This window comes from Rutilus rutilus (genome assembly GCF_951802725.1).
Source record: "Rutilus rutilus genome assembly, chromosome: 10".
In the NCBI taxonomy this organism is placed as follows: Eukaryota; Metazoa; Chordata; class Actinopteri; order Cypriniformes; family Leuciscidae; genus Rutilus; species Rutilus rutilus.
Window position 1 is genome coordinate 14808411 of NC_140215.1, and position 21688 is coordinate 14830098.

The following is a 21688-nucleotide window of genomic DNA, read 5'->3' on the forward strand; positions in this document are numbered from 1 at the left end:
GGACGATGGTATCGCTCATATAAATCAGCTAATGGGTCCAGGGATGTCTGCATATCACTATAGTCAGCTCGTAGTTTTTCAAAAGCTCTGCCGGCAGTCTGCTCATTAGGAGGGAGATTCAGAACTAGCCTCCTGGCTTCACCACTCAAATGTCGCACTACAGTAGCTGGGCTGTGGCGTGGTCATTACAGAGGCATGGATGTATGCATCTTGCTGATGAGCCACATGCGGAGGTGCAGTCTGAGGTCTTTGCACTGAAATGGGTTGTTGTGCATATACATATGTGAACTATGAGACACTGGCACTGCCATAGGAGCATGAACAGGAGGTGAGGAGGACGACAACGGCACAGTTCGAATGTAAGGTGCGCTGTCGCTCATTGGAATTTCGGTGTGTTTGAACAGAGTCTGTTTTTTGCAAAAAGTTTGTTCCAGACAAGACAGAAGGCGCTGGGGGCTGGAGTGTGTCAGGTGGTTTTGAGTACATGGCATTTGGCACACCATAACAGAAGGATGGAGGAACCTGAGTGGCCATTGGATGGCCAGGCAAGTTGGTTTGGGGTGAAGCAGCCATTGCAGCAGGAGAGTGCAGGCCATGTGGAGAAGTGCACATATTGGGTGCCTGCATCATACCTGGATAAGTAGAAATGTAAGCTGTAGGCGGCACAGTCAATGCTGGGGGCAGGTATGGGTCATTTGGAGAAGGGGACATGTCAGTTGGCATTCCTTTGGCCACGTTTGGAGAAGGCTGAATGGTAGTGACATTGGCATGCATGTTAGTTCGGGACGAAAAAAATCGGCACATTAGATGGCTGTGGGCTAACTGAAGACATGTGCATGGTGGTTGGAAGTCCATAGAATGGGTTATCTGGGGCTTGGGCATGAGCTGAGGGCTGATGTTGCGCAAAAGCGCTAGGCCAGGTGCCCAACTGGTGCCAGCTCACTGCTGAGGGGGGCACATTCTCTGTATGTGCCGCTAGCTGCCTTGTCTTTGGCCTGACAGACTGTTGGGGGTTATCATTTGGCTGGGATACAGTTTCAATACTCACATCGAAGGGCATGCTTATTTCATACAATTGGATTTTGTCCTGCTTTACTGGTAACCATGGGGTGGCCTGGAAGGGCTGCCTTAGTGGTACTCTGGGACTAGGAGGCGGTCGTGAGGGGTGGTTTCATGGAGCCCCTGCATTTCTCTTCCACTTCCACTTCCACTGTGTATGTAGTGTGCAATACACTGTGTGTAGTGTTGGAAAATGTAAAAATATGAAAAGTGTAGAAAAGTTAAAATTAATGCTGTATGTGAATGTGTTGTATATATATCTTATGTTTCACAAAGCACATAACTCCATATATATCACAAAGCACATAATCATAAATTAAGGCAAATGTGTGTGTGGGTGGGGGGGGGGGGGGGGTATAGTTTTAGCTGCAGTTATAGTAACCTTAAATCACGGGGGTTCTCAAACACTGGAAAAATAACTTTCAGCATATGACAATTAAAGTTAAATGTCAGATGCATCCAAAATACAAAGAATAAACCCCAAAATACTCAGATAAACGTTAAACACTATACAATATACAGAAAAATATATCCCACCACATGGAATTTACAACACATTAAATAATATCGGAAATACAAAACCATCCATCGAAAATAACTGCACATATATGTTAGTAAACATATTTAACAGCAATTTCTTCAAATAGCATGGATGGCCAAAATAATTTAGATTTATTAGAGAACAGCGATAACCCTTCCTTACCTTTCCACAAGGAAATAGAACTGAATTAAACAACAGCTCCACCCATGCAAAGAAGGGTTCACTCACACAATGAAACACTCATAGAACACAGCTCACCCAAGGCTGGGAGAAACATTTTACATCTTCCCTACATATATTAGGGATGTCAATTTTCACAAATTCCCATGATCGATCGTCATTTAAATTAACGATCAATTATTCGATTAATGACCTCTGAAAAGTTACCTCTGAGTGACACTAAGTTTACGTACCGTAATCACACGCATCACACACATGACCAGCGTCGGCCAATAGTGAGCCTATGTTCTGACATACTACCCAGAAGCGCTGCTGTTACACTACGTGAACTCATTTAGAGGCCCACACTGAAGAAAATGAATTGGCCTAGTTGAATAAAGTCGTTATTTTTGTTTGTTTTTTTGCGCCCAAAAAGTATTCTCATCGCTTGATAAACTTAAGATTGAGCCACTGTAGTCACTTGGACTATTTTAACAATGTCTTTACTAACTTTTCTGGGATGGCAGATATCGATTACATAGAAGCCTATAGGAGTGAGCCAGCTCTCAGATTTCATAAAAAATATCTTAATTTGTGAACGAAAGTCTTACGGGGTTGGAACAACATGAAGGTGAGTAATTACTGACAGAATATGCGTCTGATGCAGTGGCATATGGCCAACAGCATGACAGGGTGTGCAAATGCTGCTCAAAACGCTATTTTCGCTATTTCAACTAAACATGAATTCACAACGATTTAATAAAATGAACACAAAACTGGAGCACTTTGCTAACTCCAAGAAACGCATCCTATATGAGATTAATCAGATATACATAGCCTATTACAAATTATATCTTGAACGTGCCATTCAGAATGACTCATGTTGTGGACGCGCTCTTCCTGGAGCAACGCAATGAAACACGGCAACTAAGCCCAAATAATTAAATGTTTTATTACAATATTGTTCTCTTTGTAATGTTATGTAATATGACAATCCCAACATAGTCATTATTAGTCGTGCATTGCCGTTTGAGCTGCGCGCGCTTAAGCTGATCAGTGCTTTACTACAGCATGTATTCTTAACCAAATGCATCCTATTTGAGATACATTTGATATAGACAGGCCTACACAAAATAAACACAATATTACAACCTACATTTGCACAAAACAAAAGGCTGCGAATGTACACGCAAACTTATAGCCATGAAGAAGGTGTAAAATGGTCTAAAACATAACTCCGGCGCGTTCGCTTTACATGTTTCGCGGTTGAGCAGCACGCACACGCATGAAGCTGCTTAATCGACGATCGATACGTTTTATCGATTAAATGTATTATCAACAATTAATCGATCGTCGATTAATCGTTAACATCCCGAATATATATATATATATATATATATATATATATATATATTTATAGCAAGCATTAGTAACTTAAAAATTTATTGTACTGTCATTTATGCTTACAGCAAAAAACACAGAGTGGGAAAGCCAAAATAAAATCTACCGTTTCCTCCTGCTGATGCTGACAGACACCATCCCAGCTTGCACATTCCCAGGCAAAAGGTCCTGGCGATAAAGGCATGCACTGCCCCATGCAATCAAGAGGAGCCCACTTTTAACCCACGACTCTGTCTTTCCCTTTCACTTTAGCTGATTAATAGATCAACGCTATAATTGATTAGTGGCAAGGTGTGAATTTAACCAGAGTTCAGCAGCAATAATGGTCTCCCCACAATAGCAGCCGACGTAAAATGTAAAATGATAGCCTGCAGCCTGATGGCCATCAAAGGAGCGCAGCCCACATAAAGAGGCCAGCTATTCTCTGGAGCGCTGAATTTCTTTGGGCTTTTTTCTCTTTGTAATGCTGTCAGTTTAACTGACAGGAACCATTATGGATGGTGCTTGTCAGCTCACCTTCATAAAACAAGCTGTAAAACAGCAAATAACAGGCTTATATGGCTTCATTATCTGAGGCACTCTAAATCACAGTGGAGGCGCTGGGTTCTCGTGCGTGTACCATCCCTTCAGTTCAACCCTCATCTGAGAGGGCAGACAGGGCGTTTTCAGAGAGTAAAAAAGAGGGAGAGAGAGAAGTTGAGTGGCCCAGTCTCTTCTTCTCTAAGCGTTAATAAACTTCATCCTTTTCATCAGCCACAACAGCAAGAGAAGCCCCTCACCATGTTCAACAATCATTATCCAACATGTTATTAATTAGACCACATCCACTCTCCTATAGTTCCAAACCGAGGTGATCAGGGGCACCCAATGTTAAGATAAAATGTCCTCACAGTGGGACACAACTGAAGCGGAGAGGAAAAGAACGAGGAAGGAGAGATCGAGGGACAAAGAGAGAGAGAGAGAGAAAAAAAACTGTTAATAAAAGTACTGCTCCGGTGAAAATATTTAAGAGGTAACGCGACAGAAAGGGGTGGTTGAGGCACAGATGGAGACTGCATCTGGGAATAGAAACCTTTTGCCACTGCAACACGCTTGACGAGCAATTGGTTTTATTTATTTCATGCAAATAGATCCGGGCCTTTCACTAACCTGACAGCGGGGGCTGTGAGGTGTCGGCCTGTTTGAGGCACTGAGCGTTTCTGACTGCTTGCTGAGGTGCTGCGGGGAAAGATTGTTGCGATAGGTGGAGGCAGGGCTGTCGCGATATCAGATTTTCACTACATTATTATTGGATTACCAATATATATATATATGTATTACCATGATATCTATAGAAATTATGAGAAAAAATGCTATCAGTCAAATTCATCATTTGTGTTTTCGCTTTTATTTTGGCAAATTAATCACACTCAAAATAGGAATATGGAGGCGGAGAAAAAACTGCTAAAAAACATAAAAAAAATAACACTGCTGATCAGCACCTCATGTAGACGGAGGTGTCTAACACCCCATTTTTCTTTTGTTGTTTAACTTTTTTTCTTCTACAGAATCCCCCCAAAAATGAACACACTGGTGAGATAACAGCGTTTCTCAGCCGGAGGTTCCTGAAAATCTATTGTGAAATTTAGCCAGCATAAATATGTTTTTTTATAAATCACGTAGGTCTGGTTTTTAGCAGGTTTTTGTAAGTAGTACAGCTTTGATTTATTTATTAATTAATTGATTAACCGAATCATTCCTTTTTAGATTAATTCATTCTTTCAACCCTAATAAAGAACATATTAAAACAAAGACTGTGAAAACCAAATGATTAGTATCAGAAAAAAACTATAAATCATGATGAATGCAAATAAAGAAAGAAAATAATTGAAGGGGCTGAGCAGAATACAAGTAATTCTATATTTCACTGAAAGTCTGCCTTTGGCTGAGACAAACAAATGTAATTGTTTGTCAAACAGTGTGATTTGAGCGGTGCAGGTTGGGATTGTTCTAGATGCAGCAGTGAGTAGAGGACAGAGAAAGAGAGAGGAGGAACAAGAGATCAGTGTGACTGTCTCTTTAAGCACAGACAGGTTGGGAGGGCTGACTGATTAGCGTTTGTTTTAAACAGCAGTGCTAAGATTGACGAGTTGCCGCCAATAGCTCTGCGTCCCTGACACTCTCTCACACCCACACACTCAAATGCACTACAAAAGACATTAGATGTCATAAATGACTTAGATGACAAATTACTATGAAAAGGGACATTTTTATACTTTCTTTAGAAAATGTGAGTGCAAGGCTCACTGCTATGATGCAAGGGCATCGCCGAGTGGTTGCTAGAGTGGGTTACTAGAGTGCTAAGGTGATAAAGGTTGCTAGATAATAATTTCCTGGACCAAATAAATAATCCCGCCTTGTCAGTCTCTATGATATTCCGGGCTACAGATTTAACTCGGACTCCTCCTTCAATGGAAGTCAATGGAAATATATTTGCAAATGAGGCACCAACATTCTGGCAACAAAAAATATTCAGCCAAAATAGAAAAATAGGGCCAAAATCATTGACATTCACAGATGACGCGTTTTGACTTTGTCAGTGTCTATTTCATGTACACAATGCGAATAAGCAACATCAGGTAAATATGTCAGACACTTCACCATGACTAAAAATTTTGCTAGAGTATAGCAATATGTACAATTTGTTCAGCTGAAATATTGAGATCACCTGAGAACAAAACACTCTGAATATAATAAAGAGTTAAATTACCCAAATTTAATTAATACAAAGGTTTTAGTTTTCGGATAAATAAATTACCTTTATTTGGGTAAAATAAAAAAAATAAAAAATAAAGATTCTGGTACATAACAAATTTTTGTCCCTTTTATTGTTTACTAGGCAAAAATTGTGAGTCCAACAACTTAAAGTGATAGCTCACCTCATCTCAATAAGCCACATTGTTTAAAGTATCATTCATGTCTGTAGCACAAAATGTTGCAAGATGAGTTACAATCCAAAGTTTAATACTTAATTATGTATTCACAAATCCATTTACTACTCCTGCGTTAAGAATACGCAGGTGTGCACATTCAAGCACGCAACCATGCACCCACACACTCTTGCACGCACCCACAAGTGTGTAAATAAATCTAACCTATATGCCATGCCAAAGGAAGCAGACACACACACACACACACACTCACTCAGCCCCAGAGAGGCGTTGCTTTGTCATACCTCTACTCTCGACAGGCCCTGCCGTCTCCATGCCATGCTCAACTCTTCTGGCTACACTCCAAAGCACCTCAAAAGCACGCCTCGCTCTGTCCCTCCGCCATATGGACAGATCTGAGCCCTTTGTAGTCATCTCTCTATGGAGGGCCTACCTGACTAAAGCCCAGCGGACTGCGACCTGCAGGGATGAGCACGCCGGCGCCAGAGATTGGCCCTTAAACACGGCGTAACACTTGCCATCTGACTGCCGTAACAATCTGCACCCTACACACACACACACAAAAACACACATTTTTCAAACCATCTTTTTCAAGAGTTCAAATGTAATACATTTTGAAACAAATAATAACAAATATGTGTTAAACCAGCCTGATCTCATGAAAATGCGTCTCTATTGCACGCATTGTGTTTATCGTGCAATTTATACACGAAAATTTGTTTTTATGTGCATATGATACGCAGTTTTCGCATGCATTTGATACGCACTTTATTGCGCGTATCATATGCACGTACCCAACACCACTACTAACCCTACCCTAAACCTACCCATGGGTATCATATGCACGTAAAAACTCATTTTGGCATATAAATTGCACGATAAACAATGCGTGCTATAGAGACGCATTTAGTGTGACCGGGTTGGTTAAACAAAGGAGCTATGAAAACCCTGACTGGTGACAAAAACATTAAATAAATAAATAAATAAATATTTTCTTTCAGCAGAACACGCACGCTGCTATTTTTTCATAGAACAAAATCATATAGAGACCCCAGTCTGTTAAGCACTGCAAATGTAGCCCCAGAAACTCACACACAATATTCCATACACCCCTTTGCCTTCAGAACTACCTTATTTCGTTGTGGCATAGATTTACCAAGGTGCTTTCCTTTTGCAGATTTGTTGGCTGCACATCCATGATGTGAATCTCCTGTTCCAGCACAACCCAAAAGTGCTCTATTGGATTGAGATCTGGTGAGTTTCATATGATCTGAACTTTGTGACATGGTGCGTTATAGTGCTGGAAGTAGCCATCAGAAGATGGGTACACTGTGGTCAACAATAGTGGTGTTTAAATGATGCTCAGTTGGTACTAAGGGCCCCAAAGTGTGCAAATAAAATACCCTCCACACCATTACACCACCAGCACCAGCCTGAACCGTTGATACAAGGCCGTTGATATGCTTTCATGTTGTTTACGGCAAATTCAAACCCTTCCATCTGAATGTCGTAGTAAAAATGGAGACTCAGACCATGCAACATTTTTCCAATCTTCTAATGCCCAATTTTGGTGAGCCTGTGTGAATTTTAGTCTCAGTTCCATTCTTAGTTGATAGGAGTGGCACACAGTGAAGCCTTCTGCTGCTGAAGCCCATCTGCTTCAAGGTTTGACATGTGGTGCATTCAGAGATTTATAACAAGCTCATACCTCAGTTATAACAAGTGATTATTTGAGTTATTGTTGCCTTTCTATCAGCTCAATCCAGTCTGGCCATTCTGACCTCTGGACTCAACAAGATATTTTTGCCCACAGAACTGCCGCTCACTGGATATTTTCTCTTTTTCGGACCATTATCTGTAATGTCCCATGCCACTTCTCCAGAATATCTGCATTGGTTTTTATGGCAATGAAATTGCATTGGTAGGTATACACCAAAAACAACAACTTCAACATGGAGTGGTTGGCAATATAGATGATTTTTTACAACATGACAATGTGAAGCCCTGCACTGGACTACTGCGTATTATGAGGCAGCAGCAGAAACATTGGAGGCTGGTTTGCATGGCTTTATTCTGTGCTGTCATTTCTGCCTGTTTCAAAACATGCCTCCGTTATAATTTCATTTTCTACTCGTCCGGGACTATGCAACAACACAACCTTGTTTCTTCAGCGATTTTCAGCATATTTCCTAATAACAATGTCTGATGTTTACATAAACCAAACCAAACCAAACCAAACAAAATCTGATTAGTCAGACTGAAACGGATTTCCAGAAATGCAATTTGAATAGGATTTCAAATCACATATGAACGCAGATCGAAACAGATTTGTAAAAATCGCATTTCATGTGATTTTTTGCCGTTCACACTTGCTGAATCTGATTGGATTTCAATCGTATATGTGCAAAAAACGGATTTGGACTGACAGTCTGAACAAGGCTTTTAATCACCTTTCTTACCCATTTTGATTCTCAGTTTGAACTTCAGCAGATAGTCTTGACCATGTGTAAAAGCCTAAATGCATTGAGTTGCAGGCATGTGATTGGCTGATTAGATATTTGTGTTAATGAGCAGTTGAACAGGTGTTCCTAATGTGGCTGGTTTTGAGAGTATATGCATATTTAAACTTGCCATAATGGTTGCAAGACATGTGATAATCCAACACTATCTCACGACCAATTCGTACGAATTCGTACGAATGATAAAAAGTTGGCTAATTCGTACGACCTCACTCGTACGAATTTGTACGATTTGTCTAAACCCACGTGATGGGTAGGTTTAGGGGCGGGGTCAGGGGTAGGTCATTCGTATGAATTCATACGAATTGGGCAATTCGTAAAATATGTACGATTTTGCAAAAATCGTACTAATTTGTACGAGTGAGGTCGTATGAATTCGTACGAATTAGCCACCTCGTAGAATTTGTACGATTTCCTGTGAGATCAGGTTGGATAATCAATGCTGTTTGGTCACTGATGCTAAACCTTGATGTGACAAGTTTAGAACTTAAATATGCGCAAAAAGTGATTTGAGAGCCATGATTTAATTTAATTAAATTTTTACAAAAAAGGGACGTAAAATGTACTCTATTCCTCACACAAACTTATATGGCTTATTGGAATATAGCGCACAAGTTGTATGGACTACTTCAATGGTGCTGTTTTGTCCTTTTTGACTATCCCTGAGTGAGTTCACTGAAAGGACAAGAGCAGTGTGAAGATTTTTCGGTATTTTCTATATTTTTTTCCAAAACAGAAAGACATACAAGGTTGGAACACCATGAAGATGGGTATATGATAACAGCATTTTTATTTTTGAGTGACTATTCCTTTAACTGTTACATTAAGACATCAGGAGGATGCTTACGCAATGACTGTGGGGTACAGCCCATGTGTGTGGATAATTGTGTGTGTGGATGTGTGTGTGTGTGTGTGTGTGTGTGTGTAGGGGAAAGACGGATGGCCTAGCTGCACCACAGGTGGCTGAGGCCCAGCGCAGGGAGGATACGGGTCAGAGAGACTCTGTCTCCAGCTTTGTGGATGAAGGCAGCCCATGTGGCTCTTTGAACAGAACAACTGAACACAGAACAAATAGTAAGAACGCACAGACACAGACAGACACAGGTAAGATCTTCCCATACCACCCAGCATGGAGCTTATGTATATGATGGACATTGGGGTTTTGTACCCACCAGACCAAACAAATGGCACTGGACTGAGCTTGAATTTGGTTAATTTCTGCTCTGAGCTGCATGTTAATGTTAGAGAGCAGATCTGGAAATATATTCTGCTCTATATTTTGCATATAACTTATTAATTGCTTTACCCCGAAAGCAACATAGTGTTGGCCCAGATCCGGACTGGAATCCACACGTACCAGATGTGGGCCGGATCTGGGCCGACACTATGTTGCTGTCTGGGTACTGAATTCTTAACTCACTAAATGATGGGAGAAGTCCAGCAAATGAAGATTGCATTGTGTATCATGCTTCCATGTGAGAAAAGTTCCTTGTTTCATAATCATTGTTAATAAATGGAAAACTAATTAGGATATATGCAAATGTATTTATGCAAATTTTAATGTTAACAGTGCCTTTTAAATGAAGTTGAACTATAATTAGGGGTGAGCGGGGCACAAACTAACGTGGGGCTAGTTGTAACACACACGGGTTGCAACTTTCCACACATGCCAGCATGACGAAACTTAGTGTATTTACTAGTTGCCATATCAACACTATATAGAGAAAAAAATTGCGCCAACATTTTAAAATCTTAGGACGATATCACTGAACATTTATTTAACCATAGCAAAAGTACATTTCTTACTGAAGTAAATTTTTCATCAATATTTTGTTTATTTAAAATGAGACAAATCTGATATTATTTTAGTCTAATATACTTAACAGTTGAGATAGTTCTTTAATGCTGATCTAACCAGCAGAAGACACTAGCCAGGTTTAAATCCTAGTTGCGCAGGTTTTAACAGTTACAATGTGCCCCTATTAGAACTATGCTATTCTATTCTATACTTTTATGAATTCTGTTGAGAAACCATGAGAAAAGGGTGATTAAAGACAGAGTCAATGTTTAGAAACTATTCATTATTATTATGTTTTGAACTATGCTGTATAGCTGTGTTTTGCAGTGTCTTTGTTGTCAAACTCAAACTCAAATTTTTACTTTATTTTTAATTATTAAAAAATGCCCCACTTATGGTGCATGTTGTCACATTTCACTCCCATTCTTTCAGGGTATATCAAGAAAAAAAGTACACACTGTATTAATAAAACAAAACCACATAATTGTACTAGACAACCCCAAGTGAATTTACACAAACTGAGAAAGTCAAAAAGTGTTATACTAGCCATGTCTAGTATAGGACTGTTTTCTCTATTGCAGTTCTATCTAATCCCAAACACTCCCTCTAAAGCTGCCGAACACAAGCCTGATTAGTTTACCTCGCCCTCAAGTGGTAGGATCTGGTACTGCATGTTTATGTTGCATCACATGGGTGTGCTTTTGAAAACCTGGGAAATCATGACTGATTTTGATCAGGCTGGTCTTCCAAGAGTGGCTTACAAATTAAAAACAAACACACAATTATATATGCATTTATAGATAGGAACAGTTCAACTGTTTTGAATCACATTTCCCGGTTGCACAAATCAAAAATTGCTCAGATAAACTCACGCATGCTTAGGTTGGTGGTTAGACACTGAACAAATGAGAGGTGTCTCTTTCATAGGTGTCCCCCTCTCCTTTAAAACACTCTAAACCCAGAAAAGACACAGAAACGGGCACTGCCATTACTTAACAAAGAGACTGTGACACTCGCGCTGACCCTGGGTCAGTGAAACCTGACATGAACCGTGTGCATTTACAGCACTATTAGACATTTAAGCAGGATTCAGCCTCTCTCAGGCATGAATGTTTCCACCAGACCTGCACTAATAGCATCTAAACAGCTAATATCAACAGAACGGCCATTCAAATGCCGCACGCATGACTGACGTTTAGCTAGAGCTCTGTATCAAGCAAGATACTAGGGCAATGTGTAAGCGCTACCAGTAACATGCATCGTAAAATGAATGAATGAAATGGTGGAATAACATTTGATATTAATTTATAGTTCATAATAAAATGCTGTTATTAGGGCGTTAATAGAAATATCTTTTAGTACACAAGTAATAATCTGTTTTAGAGGCTGTTGTGGTCTGCGTGTGTGTGTGTGTGTGTGTGTGACCCAGAAGCCTATGTGACTGAACACCCCCCAACCCGCACCCTCCCTTCGGCCCAGTCCAGATCCTTTAATTAATACTGGCTTAGACCCGATTGCTTCTGACACTACAGGGAGTTTCCTGAAGCCCAGCCTACTTCTGCTCCACAACACAGTGACCAAATCCACTGAGGCCGCCCACCTCCACTCAGACACAAGACCTTGTGAAGACAATAATTAAAATGAACCATATTCTAGTCACTCAAATAGTAGCCTTTGGTCCTTACGGTCAATTTCAAGCAGGCAAAATAACGAAGTTCTGGCGTCAGGCTCTTAAAAATGATCGGTTAACAAGTATTACCGAACAATCAAACCACATCAAATTATTGAGCCTGAATTGTGGTCTATCGTGATAACGCACAGCTGAAAACCTAAACATTTTCACTCAGGTTAACCACTAGCACGTGGGGAAGCAAATCCAGATAACCAACACTGCCAAATTTTCACCCAGCACAGCGTATGAGGAAAAGTGGAGCATGTACGTTCCAGTGCCACGATATTTGGCCCATCGTGGGGTCATGAATCCAGCGGCGCCCTGTGTGGAATCGCTCCAACTCAGAACTGCTATGATCCGCACAGACTTGCGGTCTGCATGGTATGTTAAACGTTACATCAGACGGCTCCAGAAACATTTATTATGAATATTGATAAAAAAAATATGTAAAACTGAGGGCTTATTTAAATGCATTTACGATATGAAATTCCAGCTCTAAATGCTAAACAGACATGCTGCTGTGTGTTTCTCGGAAGTAAATACCAGGTTTCGTTTAATTAGCGTGACAGTGGAAACATGACTGAAGGCTACGGCTATAATCCAACATTCCAAACCACTGAATACAGTATTAACATACAGAATCTAATGGAATCTGGAATACAAATGCTGAGCGGAGGGCAGCGGGGAATAAAAAGAGCGAACGTGGAAAGGCAGAGTGGAGGTGGGAGGGTGGAAAGGGCAGCGTGTTTGTTTTCTTGCCTCTGGCTAATGAATTTACTAAACTGCCAGGTGGATGCAAATGGCAGAGCAGGCGCCTCGACTCTGCAGACGGCAAACTTCACAGCATCTGTAGAAACGCTGCAGTAAATCCAGAAGGCCTACATCAGTGTGTAAGCAGAGGGGGCAGGGGGGGATAAACAACCCTTCATCCTAAGGAGAAAGGCATACAGTCAAACAACTCTTTTAAATAGACAGTCAACAGATTAGCACTAGCACCAAACAGCTAAGTAGAGTGCAACGGGTTGAGTTTTTCACTAAATGACGGTCCATCTTTTCATTTAAAGATACCAACTGTATTCATACAAAAAACCCAACCTAAATATTACAATATGCATGTAGTGATGGTTATCTAATACTTCATGAAGCTTATTTAAAGTAAGCCACAGTTGAGCAAAGACAAATGCTTTTTTCACAATAAGCATTTTAGAGTGACCCCCAATGGTGAGGGAGTCCTGGAGTATGACGCGTGAGAGCAACCCCAGTATCGCAGAACAGCGTTGCACAAGTCATGATATAACATTAAGAAAAGCAACAGAGAATGTGTCTTTCTCGTGTCTAATGTTTGTTCGGTATATCAGCTTCAGAGGGAATAACATTATAATCTCCTTTGCAGTAGAGAAAGCTGCCTGCATACACAGGGGAAAAGAGTAACCGCAAAGACTTTGAGTTAAAGCCCTGATAATCATAACATATACAGCTTGCAAATCTGTTTTCGTGAATTCTGTCTCTCTCTAGGCCCGTCTTACTTTTTTCTCAATCGGCTGTACGTCACAATGCGGAAGAAAAGATCTGTCGCTCTTTCCATTTCATCACGAATTTAAGTCCCTGTGCACATTTTACATTGTCGTCTTTTTTTAAATGTGTAATAAATACTTCTATTTCGCCATATCTATTTCTATTTCGTTTTATTATAATAAATTTGATGCTTTATGATCTTTAATGTGCTTCTTTTTGTTAGTTGTTTATAGTGTCACTAACTACAGTATGTTTATAGGCTAGCTTGGTTGTAGCTTACTTTAAATAAGCTTGATTAGGCCTACACTCTAAAAACTGCTGGGTTGTGTTAACCCAATTTTGGGTCAAATATGGTCTCACCCAACGTTGGGTTAAAAAATGCAATTTAAAAATGGACAAATTGCATTTTGGACAAAATCAAAAATGGACAAAAATGCTATTTAAAAATGGACAAATTGCATTGGTTACATTAAAAATGTAAACCAACGGCTGGGTTTGTCCATTTTTAAATTGAATTTTTAACCCAACGTTGGGTGAGACCATATTTGACCCAAAATTGGGTTAACACAACCCAGCAGTTTTTAGAGTGTACTAATTTTAGGCTGAGATGAACCATTTTGTCATGCTACACAACTACTTGTTGGGAAAAATTGTTAGTGAACTTCAAAAACTGAGCAGTTGCAGGAGAAATAAATAAATAAATTAGTAGTTGCTATTTTAGTTGAATGAGTTTAGTTACCCCTCATCCCTGGCAGCCAGTTCATTCGCTGATAAGCTCAGCAAAATTAATTCTCACATCTTGCTGAATAAAGTCTGGATAATCAGTACGATGGAGGGAGGGAGGGTTGTGGAAAGGGAGGAATGGAGGGTTGTGGAAAGGGAGGAATGGAAGCTGTTGAGCTTGGCCGTGGACCGCATCCAACCACCACCCTTCCTTCCCCACTCCACCTGGACAACATTTTCACCACCTGATACACATCAACATGGAAAATACACGTCACGCGTTTACAGCAGGTACACGAGCTGAGAAAGCACAGCATCTTGGGATGTGAACGGACTTTATAATTTATCATTGGCTGGGGTGATTTTGCAAAGCCCGAAGTGTCTTTTACCTAAACTGTCCGACTTTTTCACCTCCAGCTGACATAACCGCCGACAGCATGGCTGATGACTCAGAGGAAATTATTTGAAAAGGTTCCATGTGATATTTCAGAAGCTTTCCTGTCCAGGCGGCACATAGGTGTGTTAATGATGGAAACTTCAGCAGATTGACACCCAGGTCAGGCAGGATGGCACTGAACACACGCTATTTTGCTTGGATAATGCTGGCATTTTCAAAACCGCTTGCCTAAATGTGGCGTCAATTGATAACATTTATCTTCTTGTTTGTGCTATGACAGGAATCCAAAAATAGACACAACTGCATCACCCCGTAAATGACATACACTAATCAAACTTCACTGCTACAGTCAGAGTCCGATTATAACTGAGCCCTTACCACTGCAGTGACTCTAATGAAGTCCGTCTGCGCCTCCTTAACCCGAGTTAAAGGAGGAGTAGCGAACTGGTTTCAATTTAGACTTGTAAGGGACAGAAGCTTTCCAAAATCCCAGGCCTCATGACTTCCTTCCGTGGATGTAGAGGAATGCTGTCTGGCTTTATGCACTGCTATAGGACTATAATAAAGCTAGAGGAGAGGAGGGGAGGCAAGTCAAGGGCATGTGTTTACCCTTTCTATGCAACTAAGTAAGACTGGGAAAAATCTAACCAAACAATAAGAAGTTGAACCAAAAGAAAGTTTTTATCCCCCCAATAATAAGTGGTTAATTATGGTAAAATGTCAACACTAAAAACTTCTTCTTTTTTTTCAGTTTTAAAGTTCAACCCACCTACAATCCACCAAAATACACTGCTAATAGAATTAAATAATAATACAAAATAAGTAACAGCAAAATTTACATGTTTTAGTAAAATTAACATAAACCAAAAAGTGACCTTCCTATAAAAAAAGGAAAATGTAAAAACCTTGCTCAAAGCAAGCTTGCCGTAGCCTTTATCAAACACACAGTGGTTAAAGCAATCGAACAAGAAGTCCCTTTTCTGACCACGGCTGTATCCTGTATTTTCCAATTATCACCTTTTAAAGGCCAGCTGGGTGCATTCCAAACCATCAGGGGGCAATTCCATTTGCATTGCTCTGAGACAAAGTCATGCTCAAGTACGCTCGTAGTAAAGTTCATTACGAGTGGAGAGACACCATCATTGCTTTCATTATTTTGGGAACAGGTTTCCTCATTTTCTGATCCCGGGCCCACGTTATTGATCCAATCTTTCGCGCTCTCTCAGCTATGACACCAATCAGAATCGGCACAAAATAAGAGTGCTCAATGCGAGCCACAGGGAAATACACTTCATTACAGAGGAGAAAATTGTCACTGGGGATAAACTGGGCAGTTTGTTATCTCTATGTTAGTTTTTCTCCTTCCTTATCATCTCCATAAAAGCTTGTCTGGTCTATACCAATGATTATATTTGTATTTTGTATTTAAAGGGTTTTCTACCATTTTAATTCTAGTCATGCAGTGGAACTCCAAACTGTGAAAGTTTCTTTCCTCTGGGTCATTGGTGTGTTTCATTCTTTCTCCATAATACAGCATTATTTATATAAAAAAATTAAATAAAATAAAAAAATATTCACGTTTAGATGGACCCCAGTTCATCTGGCATACAATTATATTGCTATACTACATTTGACCTTACTGGCATTGTGGGTATTTTTACAGCATATAATGCTGTGCCTGTGCATTTGGCACCAAAAGCAGTGGGACGGGAGCTTAGCAAGGAAAGTAAAGTCAACAGGGACACAAAAACAGTATTATGACGACTCTCGGTTGACATAATGGCAGATCAAACACAGTGTAACAAGAAAAAGAAGCGAACAATGGGCACCCGTTCTCACTGGTGGAGATATATCTAAATCAGGAAGCTACTGTGTGAAGTGGGAGAATGGGGGGGACGAAGTACAAAGGCCCGCTTAGAGCTTTCGCAGTGTCATGGCCCCTGATCTGTCCAGACAGAGCAAAGGGGCCGAGGTGTGAAGGAGGAGAGAGACGAGGGCCTCTGGGACACGCACCCACCTCCACACCAGCAGCCCCTTAATGTGCTGTGTCTAATGCGCCTATTTAGGTTTTGGGGTGCAACAGTGCACAGACTCAGGTTTTTGGGCGGCCTCAGGGTGAGGAGCACGGCTATCACCTATCCAAACAGCTGGGGCCCAGCAGGGTAAACAAAGGCCTGTAGGAAGTAGCGCATGGCTGCGGCTGGGCCTGAAAGACATGGCGATGTGTCTGAGAGACGGTTACCGTGGTCTGACTACAAGCTAGAGGTCTGCGTGGGATGGATTTTTCTGCTTCCGGCAAAAAAAAAAAAAATCCTATTTTATCCCGCTCCTGCCCGAAACGTTCACGTTTTGTCCCGTTCCCGCCCGCAAAAGTGGCCTACGCAGATTTTTTCAGTTAGTTTCTGTCTCGTTTTGATGTCTATAGGCTATTTATTTTTTCGATTTCCACACACAACACTTCAGATGTCCAGAACAGCCTTTGCGTGCTGTTATAATTATATTTTGCGGGAGCCCATGGGTCATTTAATTCTCCTGCTTCCCACATACATTTCAGTATCTTCCTTCCCGCATATGCACTCAGCAATTTAAACTTGTCCCGCGCCGCACTCTGTTGCGTCGGGTCCCCGCGGATCTCGTGGCCGCAGACCTCTACTACCAGCCATGTGAGATGATATCCAATGCCCTGGAAAAGAGTTACAGAAACCCCCCCAAAAGGATGACCAGAAATTCGACAATCAAAAAGTGACCCCACAACAGGTTTTTCCAGTAATTGTGAACACAAACAGTCCATTCCAAACACAAGAAAGACCCCCAAATGTTATTTTGTTCCATTTCATATTTAGCGTCCAGTTGCCTTAATTTGCAATTTTGTGATGGGCTCATTGTCAAACGGACAGATCAAAGCTGTGCCAACTGGACTAAGGGGGGTTTGTGGGGACTAGCCAGCACCGGAATTAAAGGGAAAAGGCCTCAAAAGGCTGTTCCTCTAAAGGCTTTGGTGCCATTCCCAGGTCGTCACTTTCAAATGACCTGGTCTGTAATTCACACGTCTTCATAATCATGGCCCTTCGTGTCGACTGAATACAAATCCATGCGGATCAGACAAATAAAAGGGCTTTGCTTTTTTTAAAAGGCCGGCCATGCCACCACCAATTTCAGCCTATCTGTTTGTTGGGCCGCTCGGGAAGGTTAAACCGTTTAGAGGACCTTTTCAGCTAAACAAACCATTCCCCCTCAACCCTTTCAGACATGAGCACAGAAAACAAATGCCGTGGGCAAATTCACGAGGCTGCTTTTCTTTGTTCGGAAGTAACCACAAACAAAGAGTTTGTGTCATATGTTCTTAGATACAGATAAACCAAACAATGCCAATCAAAAATGTTTTTTTTCCTCTGGTAAAACAAGTAGGCCTATTTCAATCGCAGCAAAAAAGCCAAAAATGAACCGAGACACCCTCACCTGTTAGATCATTTTGCAGCTGGGGCAGATTCTGATGAAGAACGCTCTTCTGGGGACATTTACAAAGGTGTTAAAACAATTCACTTTGTGCTCTCACGGAAGCAGAATCAGAGAATAATTAGCCTAGTTGTTTGTTGGCACATCAGCTATTAAGTGATAATTAGTTCAGAAGCGAAGCGTTTGAAAATGACTGTTTGATCCATGTACTAGTTCCCAAATGAACCTCTATGTTTTGTGTTACACTTAGCCTAAACCTTCACTTAGACATGCATCTCTCAAGTCACCAACAGAGTTAAATATTTCTGACCCAAAGGCCATCAGTTCAAGAGGTGAACATTTTTTAAGGATTTTAAACAATATGTACTACAAAAAACATTACATATTGGATTTTTTTTAGAACCCATGTAGACTCCTCTCCCACCTTCTGAACTGCAGTGACGACAAAGTGAAACAATGGGGTATGCAACATATGGATCACATAAGGGTTGTCACAAATCACATACAGGTGTTGATTGATGGGTATATTACGTGGCATCCACAATCACCCCCTACAGGTATATGACAGATATCTTTGTCTCCACAATACGCAGCGCACTTTCTATTGGATTTTTTCAGAAAACCTACATAAATTCCTTTCTTAACTCATGTTATGTGATTTCCGAGTGCAAAAACAGTGGAACAATATTTTGCCAAATTTAGCCTCGCACTACCCTTAAAAAATATGTTGTTGTGCCCATGTGTGACGTAACCACTCATATTTAGTGTTCAACCACTGCAAAATTGAAAAAAAGGCCAGTCGTCAAGGACTTCCTGTATCACACCCTAGTGTCCCAGAAACAGGTTAGTGTAATGAACAGCATTTAATCAAAAACAATCTAATCAAAGACTTAACATGCATTAACTACAGTGTACTGTGAGTAGGCTACTACTTAAAAAGCTATTAGCATTACATTCTTGTCCTTTAACGTCCCTTAATCACCTTAAATGCATGAGGCTTCCCTGCTATTTAAAGAAACGTGTGACATGATAACTCAGTTCAGAAAAAGTGCAGCCAAGAGTTGTTGTCCTCCTCCCGACCCAAGCTGCCGAGCGGTCAGGGAAAAGATTAAACAGACAACAAGGTCCGGAGAAAAAATAAAGCTTATACGTCACGGTCACACCTCATCCCAGGGGTCAGCCTCAGGCCAGACCGTGTTGCAGAGCTACTACACACGATACTGTATCACAGCTTTCTCAGCACCTTAACAACATGATGATCCCGTGATTAAGACTGACATGAGCTAAGCCCTGCCTGACACAGTCATCACACCGTAACCATGACGCCTCGGTGCTGACACCAGCTGCGTGCAACGGGAAACCGGTCTCCAGTCACTTTAGCAACGCAAACATACGGTCGCAACAAAACAGGCTGTAGTCTATGGAGACTGTGGCTAAACCAGAATGGCATGCAAGAGTAATCAAGACTCCTCTGGGTTAAGCTAAATCAACAGTATTTGTGGCATAATGTTCCCTGCCACAAAAATTTATTTTCACTTGTCCCTTGTATATTATTTTATTTTATTATTTTATTAAAAAAAGCAAAAATTTGGGCTTCAGTGAGGCACTTACAATAGATATGAATGGCGTTTAACATTGGTAAATGTTAAAATCACTATTTCAATAGAATGGCCACCAAACATACAATTTCAGTGTGGAAAAAAATATTATACATACATACATACACAGGCATATATATATAATTTTAATATTTTACAACTTTGTCACTATGACAGCACAACTGCAATTAACACAGCTTAACATTTCTGCCTTTAAATCCCCCCAAATTGGCCCCATTCTCTTCCATTGCAAGTGCTGCAATTTAACTTATGCTAATCAACATTATGCTACAAAATTATGTTGAATGAATGAGGCATTTAAATAGTGCTTTACAATCATATTGTATCAATCATGTTGATTGAGCTCAACTTGTATTGAACCCTGAGTTTGAGCTGCCCCCCTGGTTTTAACCGCATCCGAAGAGCAAGTCATCCACCCCCAGTTTACAGCCGAGACTGACCTCCTGTATTCCTGTAAATAAGTGACGTGGCTTTAACGGTGCCCAGATCCAGCCATGGGAAAAGGTTTCCAGCCTCATCAGTCCTTCTCATAACAAAAGGACCACATTTCACTGCACCTCCACGAACAAAGGAATTTGACCGGTTCCCAATACGGAACTAAATTACAGAGAACGAGACACTACCTTCACAACTGACCCTTAAACTTAGGGTAAACTTTGTGGCGTCACAACAAAGCTACACTGCACCTTTTCACGGTAGAAAAATACAGACAGCTTTTGACAGTTGTTACAGTTTCAAGGTAAAAAAAAAAAAAAGTGCCATCATAAAGCAGGGTCTAGGAAACAGGATAAGCACTCCAGCCAAGACTATAAAACGCTCGCTGGGAACATGAAAGCCACGCAGGCAAAGTTGAGGTCTGCCATCTGGAAACAATAAACAAACAAAAACTAACCAAACAAATATTGCATGTAGTCAGGAGGCACTAACTGTAACCGTACCAAAGGCAGCTGAGCCTGGAAACTAGCATCTTAAGGGGGTCAGTGATGCGTACAGATGCGTCCTACGAGGACAGATTTTTCTCTTGAGTGTGATGAGGTGGGGGGGTGAGGAGGATAGTCTTTGGCTCGGTCGAGTTCCTGTTTGTGGCAGGATCTTGGCCTTGTTCTAATGAGCTGCAGAACTAGCAGGGCAGTGTTGGCCCAGCGATGTGAGCAGGCTCCCATCACGCTCCCCATTAAGAGGCGCAAGTAAACGGTCTCGCTTGCCTGCGTGCTCCCACCTCCAAAGGCTGTACCAGTTCACCCCCCTGGGAAAAGGACAGGATACATGGAACAAGAATTTCAGGAGCAGGCGTTCTACCTAGAGAGCTTTCGGAAGGGCAGAAGGGGACAGAGTGGAGTAAGCAGTAGTAATGATATCTATTCAAAAAAGCTAAAAGCTTTTAGAGTACAAGAATCTTTTGGGGCCCTAGGGATGGGTTATTATGCTTGGCTCGTCGTCCAACATTCTACTGGCCAATTAGTTACTATAGGGCAACGTTCACAATCACATAACAATAGAATACGGTTGTCAGTCCTGTATCAGAGTCCTTAATACGCTTACGTTCACACACAGTTCAGTTACGGGAGTGACAACCGCATTCTAGAACCAAACTAACACCCGTACATTTTCAGGACTCAGAACCGCATTCTCGAAAAAACTCGCACTGTAAGAACAGAAACCGGACTGGACAACTAGTTGTGTCACATCATAGTGTGAGAGAGCTGCTCTGTGCTGCACAAACACGTCTACAGTATGTTCTAAGTGCAACTCAAATGCCCCGCTTTCCACCCAGATATAAAAGCTGCTGTCGTTTAATAAAGATTTGACAGATGAACTCGAGGCTTGATTGGACTGGAGTGATTTTTACGTTTTATGGATGTCGCCTTCGTTGATATTACTTTGGTCACTGTGGCTATG

At 41.1% G+C, this 21688-nt stretch overlaps 1 protein-coding gene across 2 annotated transcripts in view; it reads right to left on the bottom strand.

Annotated features, from left to right (window-relative positions):
• The window catches only part of clybl (citrate lyase beta like), a 73913-nt gene that overhangs the window by 42982 nt on the left and 9243 nt on the right, over positions 1-21688 (bottom strand). Inside the window, exon 1 of one of the 2 annotated variants that reach the window (XM_084421733.1) lies at positions 19153-19439. The exons of the other annotated variant lie outside the window; for it this stretch is intronic. Within the exon in view, the coding sequence (XP_084277859.1) occupies positions 19153-19163 (11 nt within the window). The 5' untranslated portion in view covers positions 19164-19439. Of the gene's footprint in view, positions 1-19152; positions 19440-21688 lie in introns of those variants that run through there. 2 annotated transcript variants of the gene reach the window in all.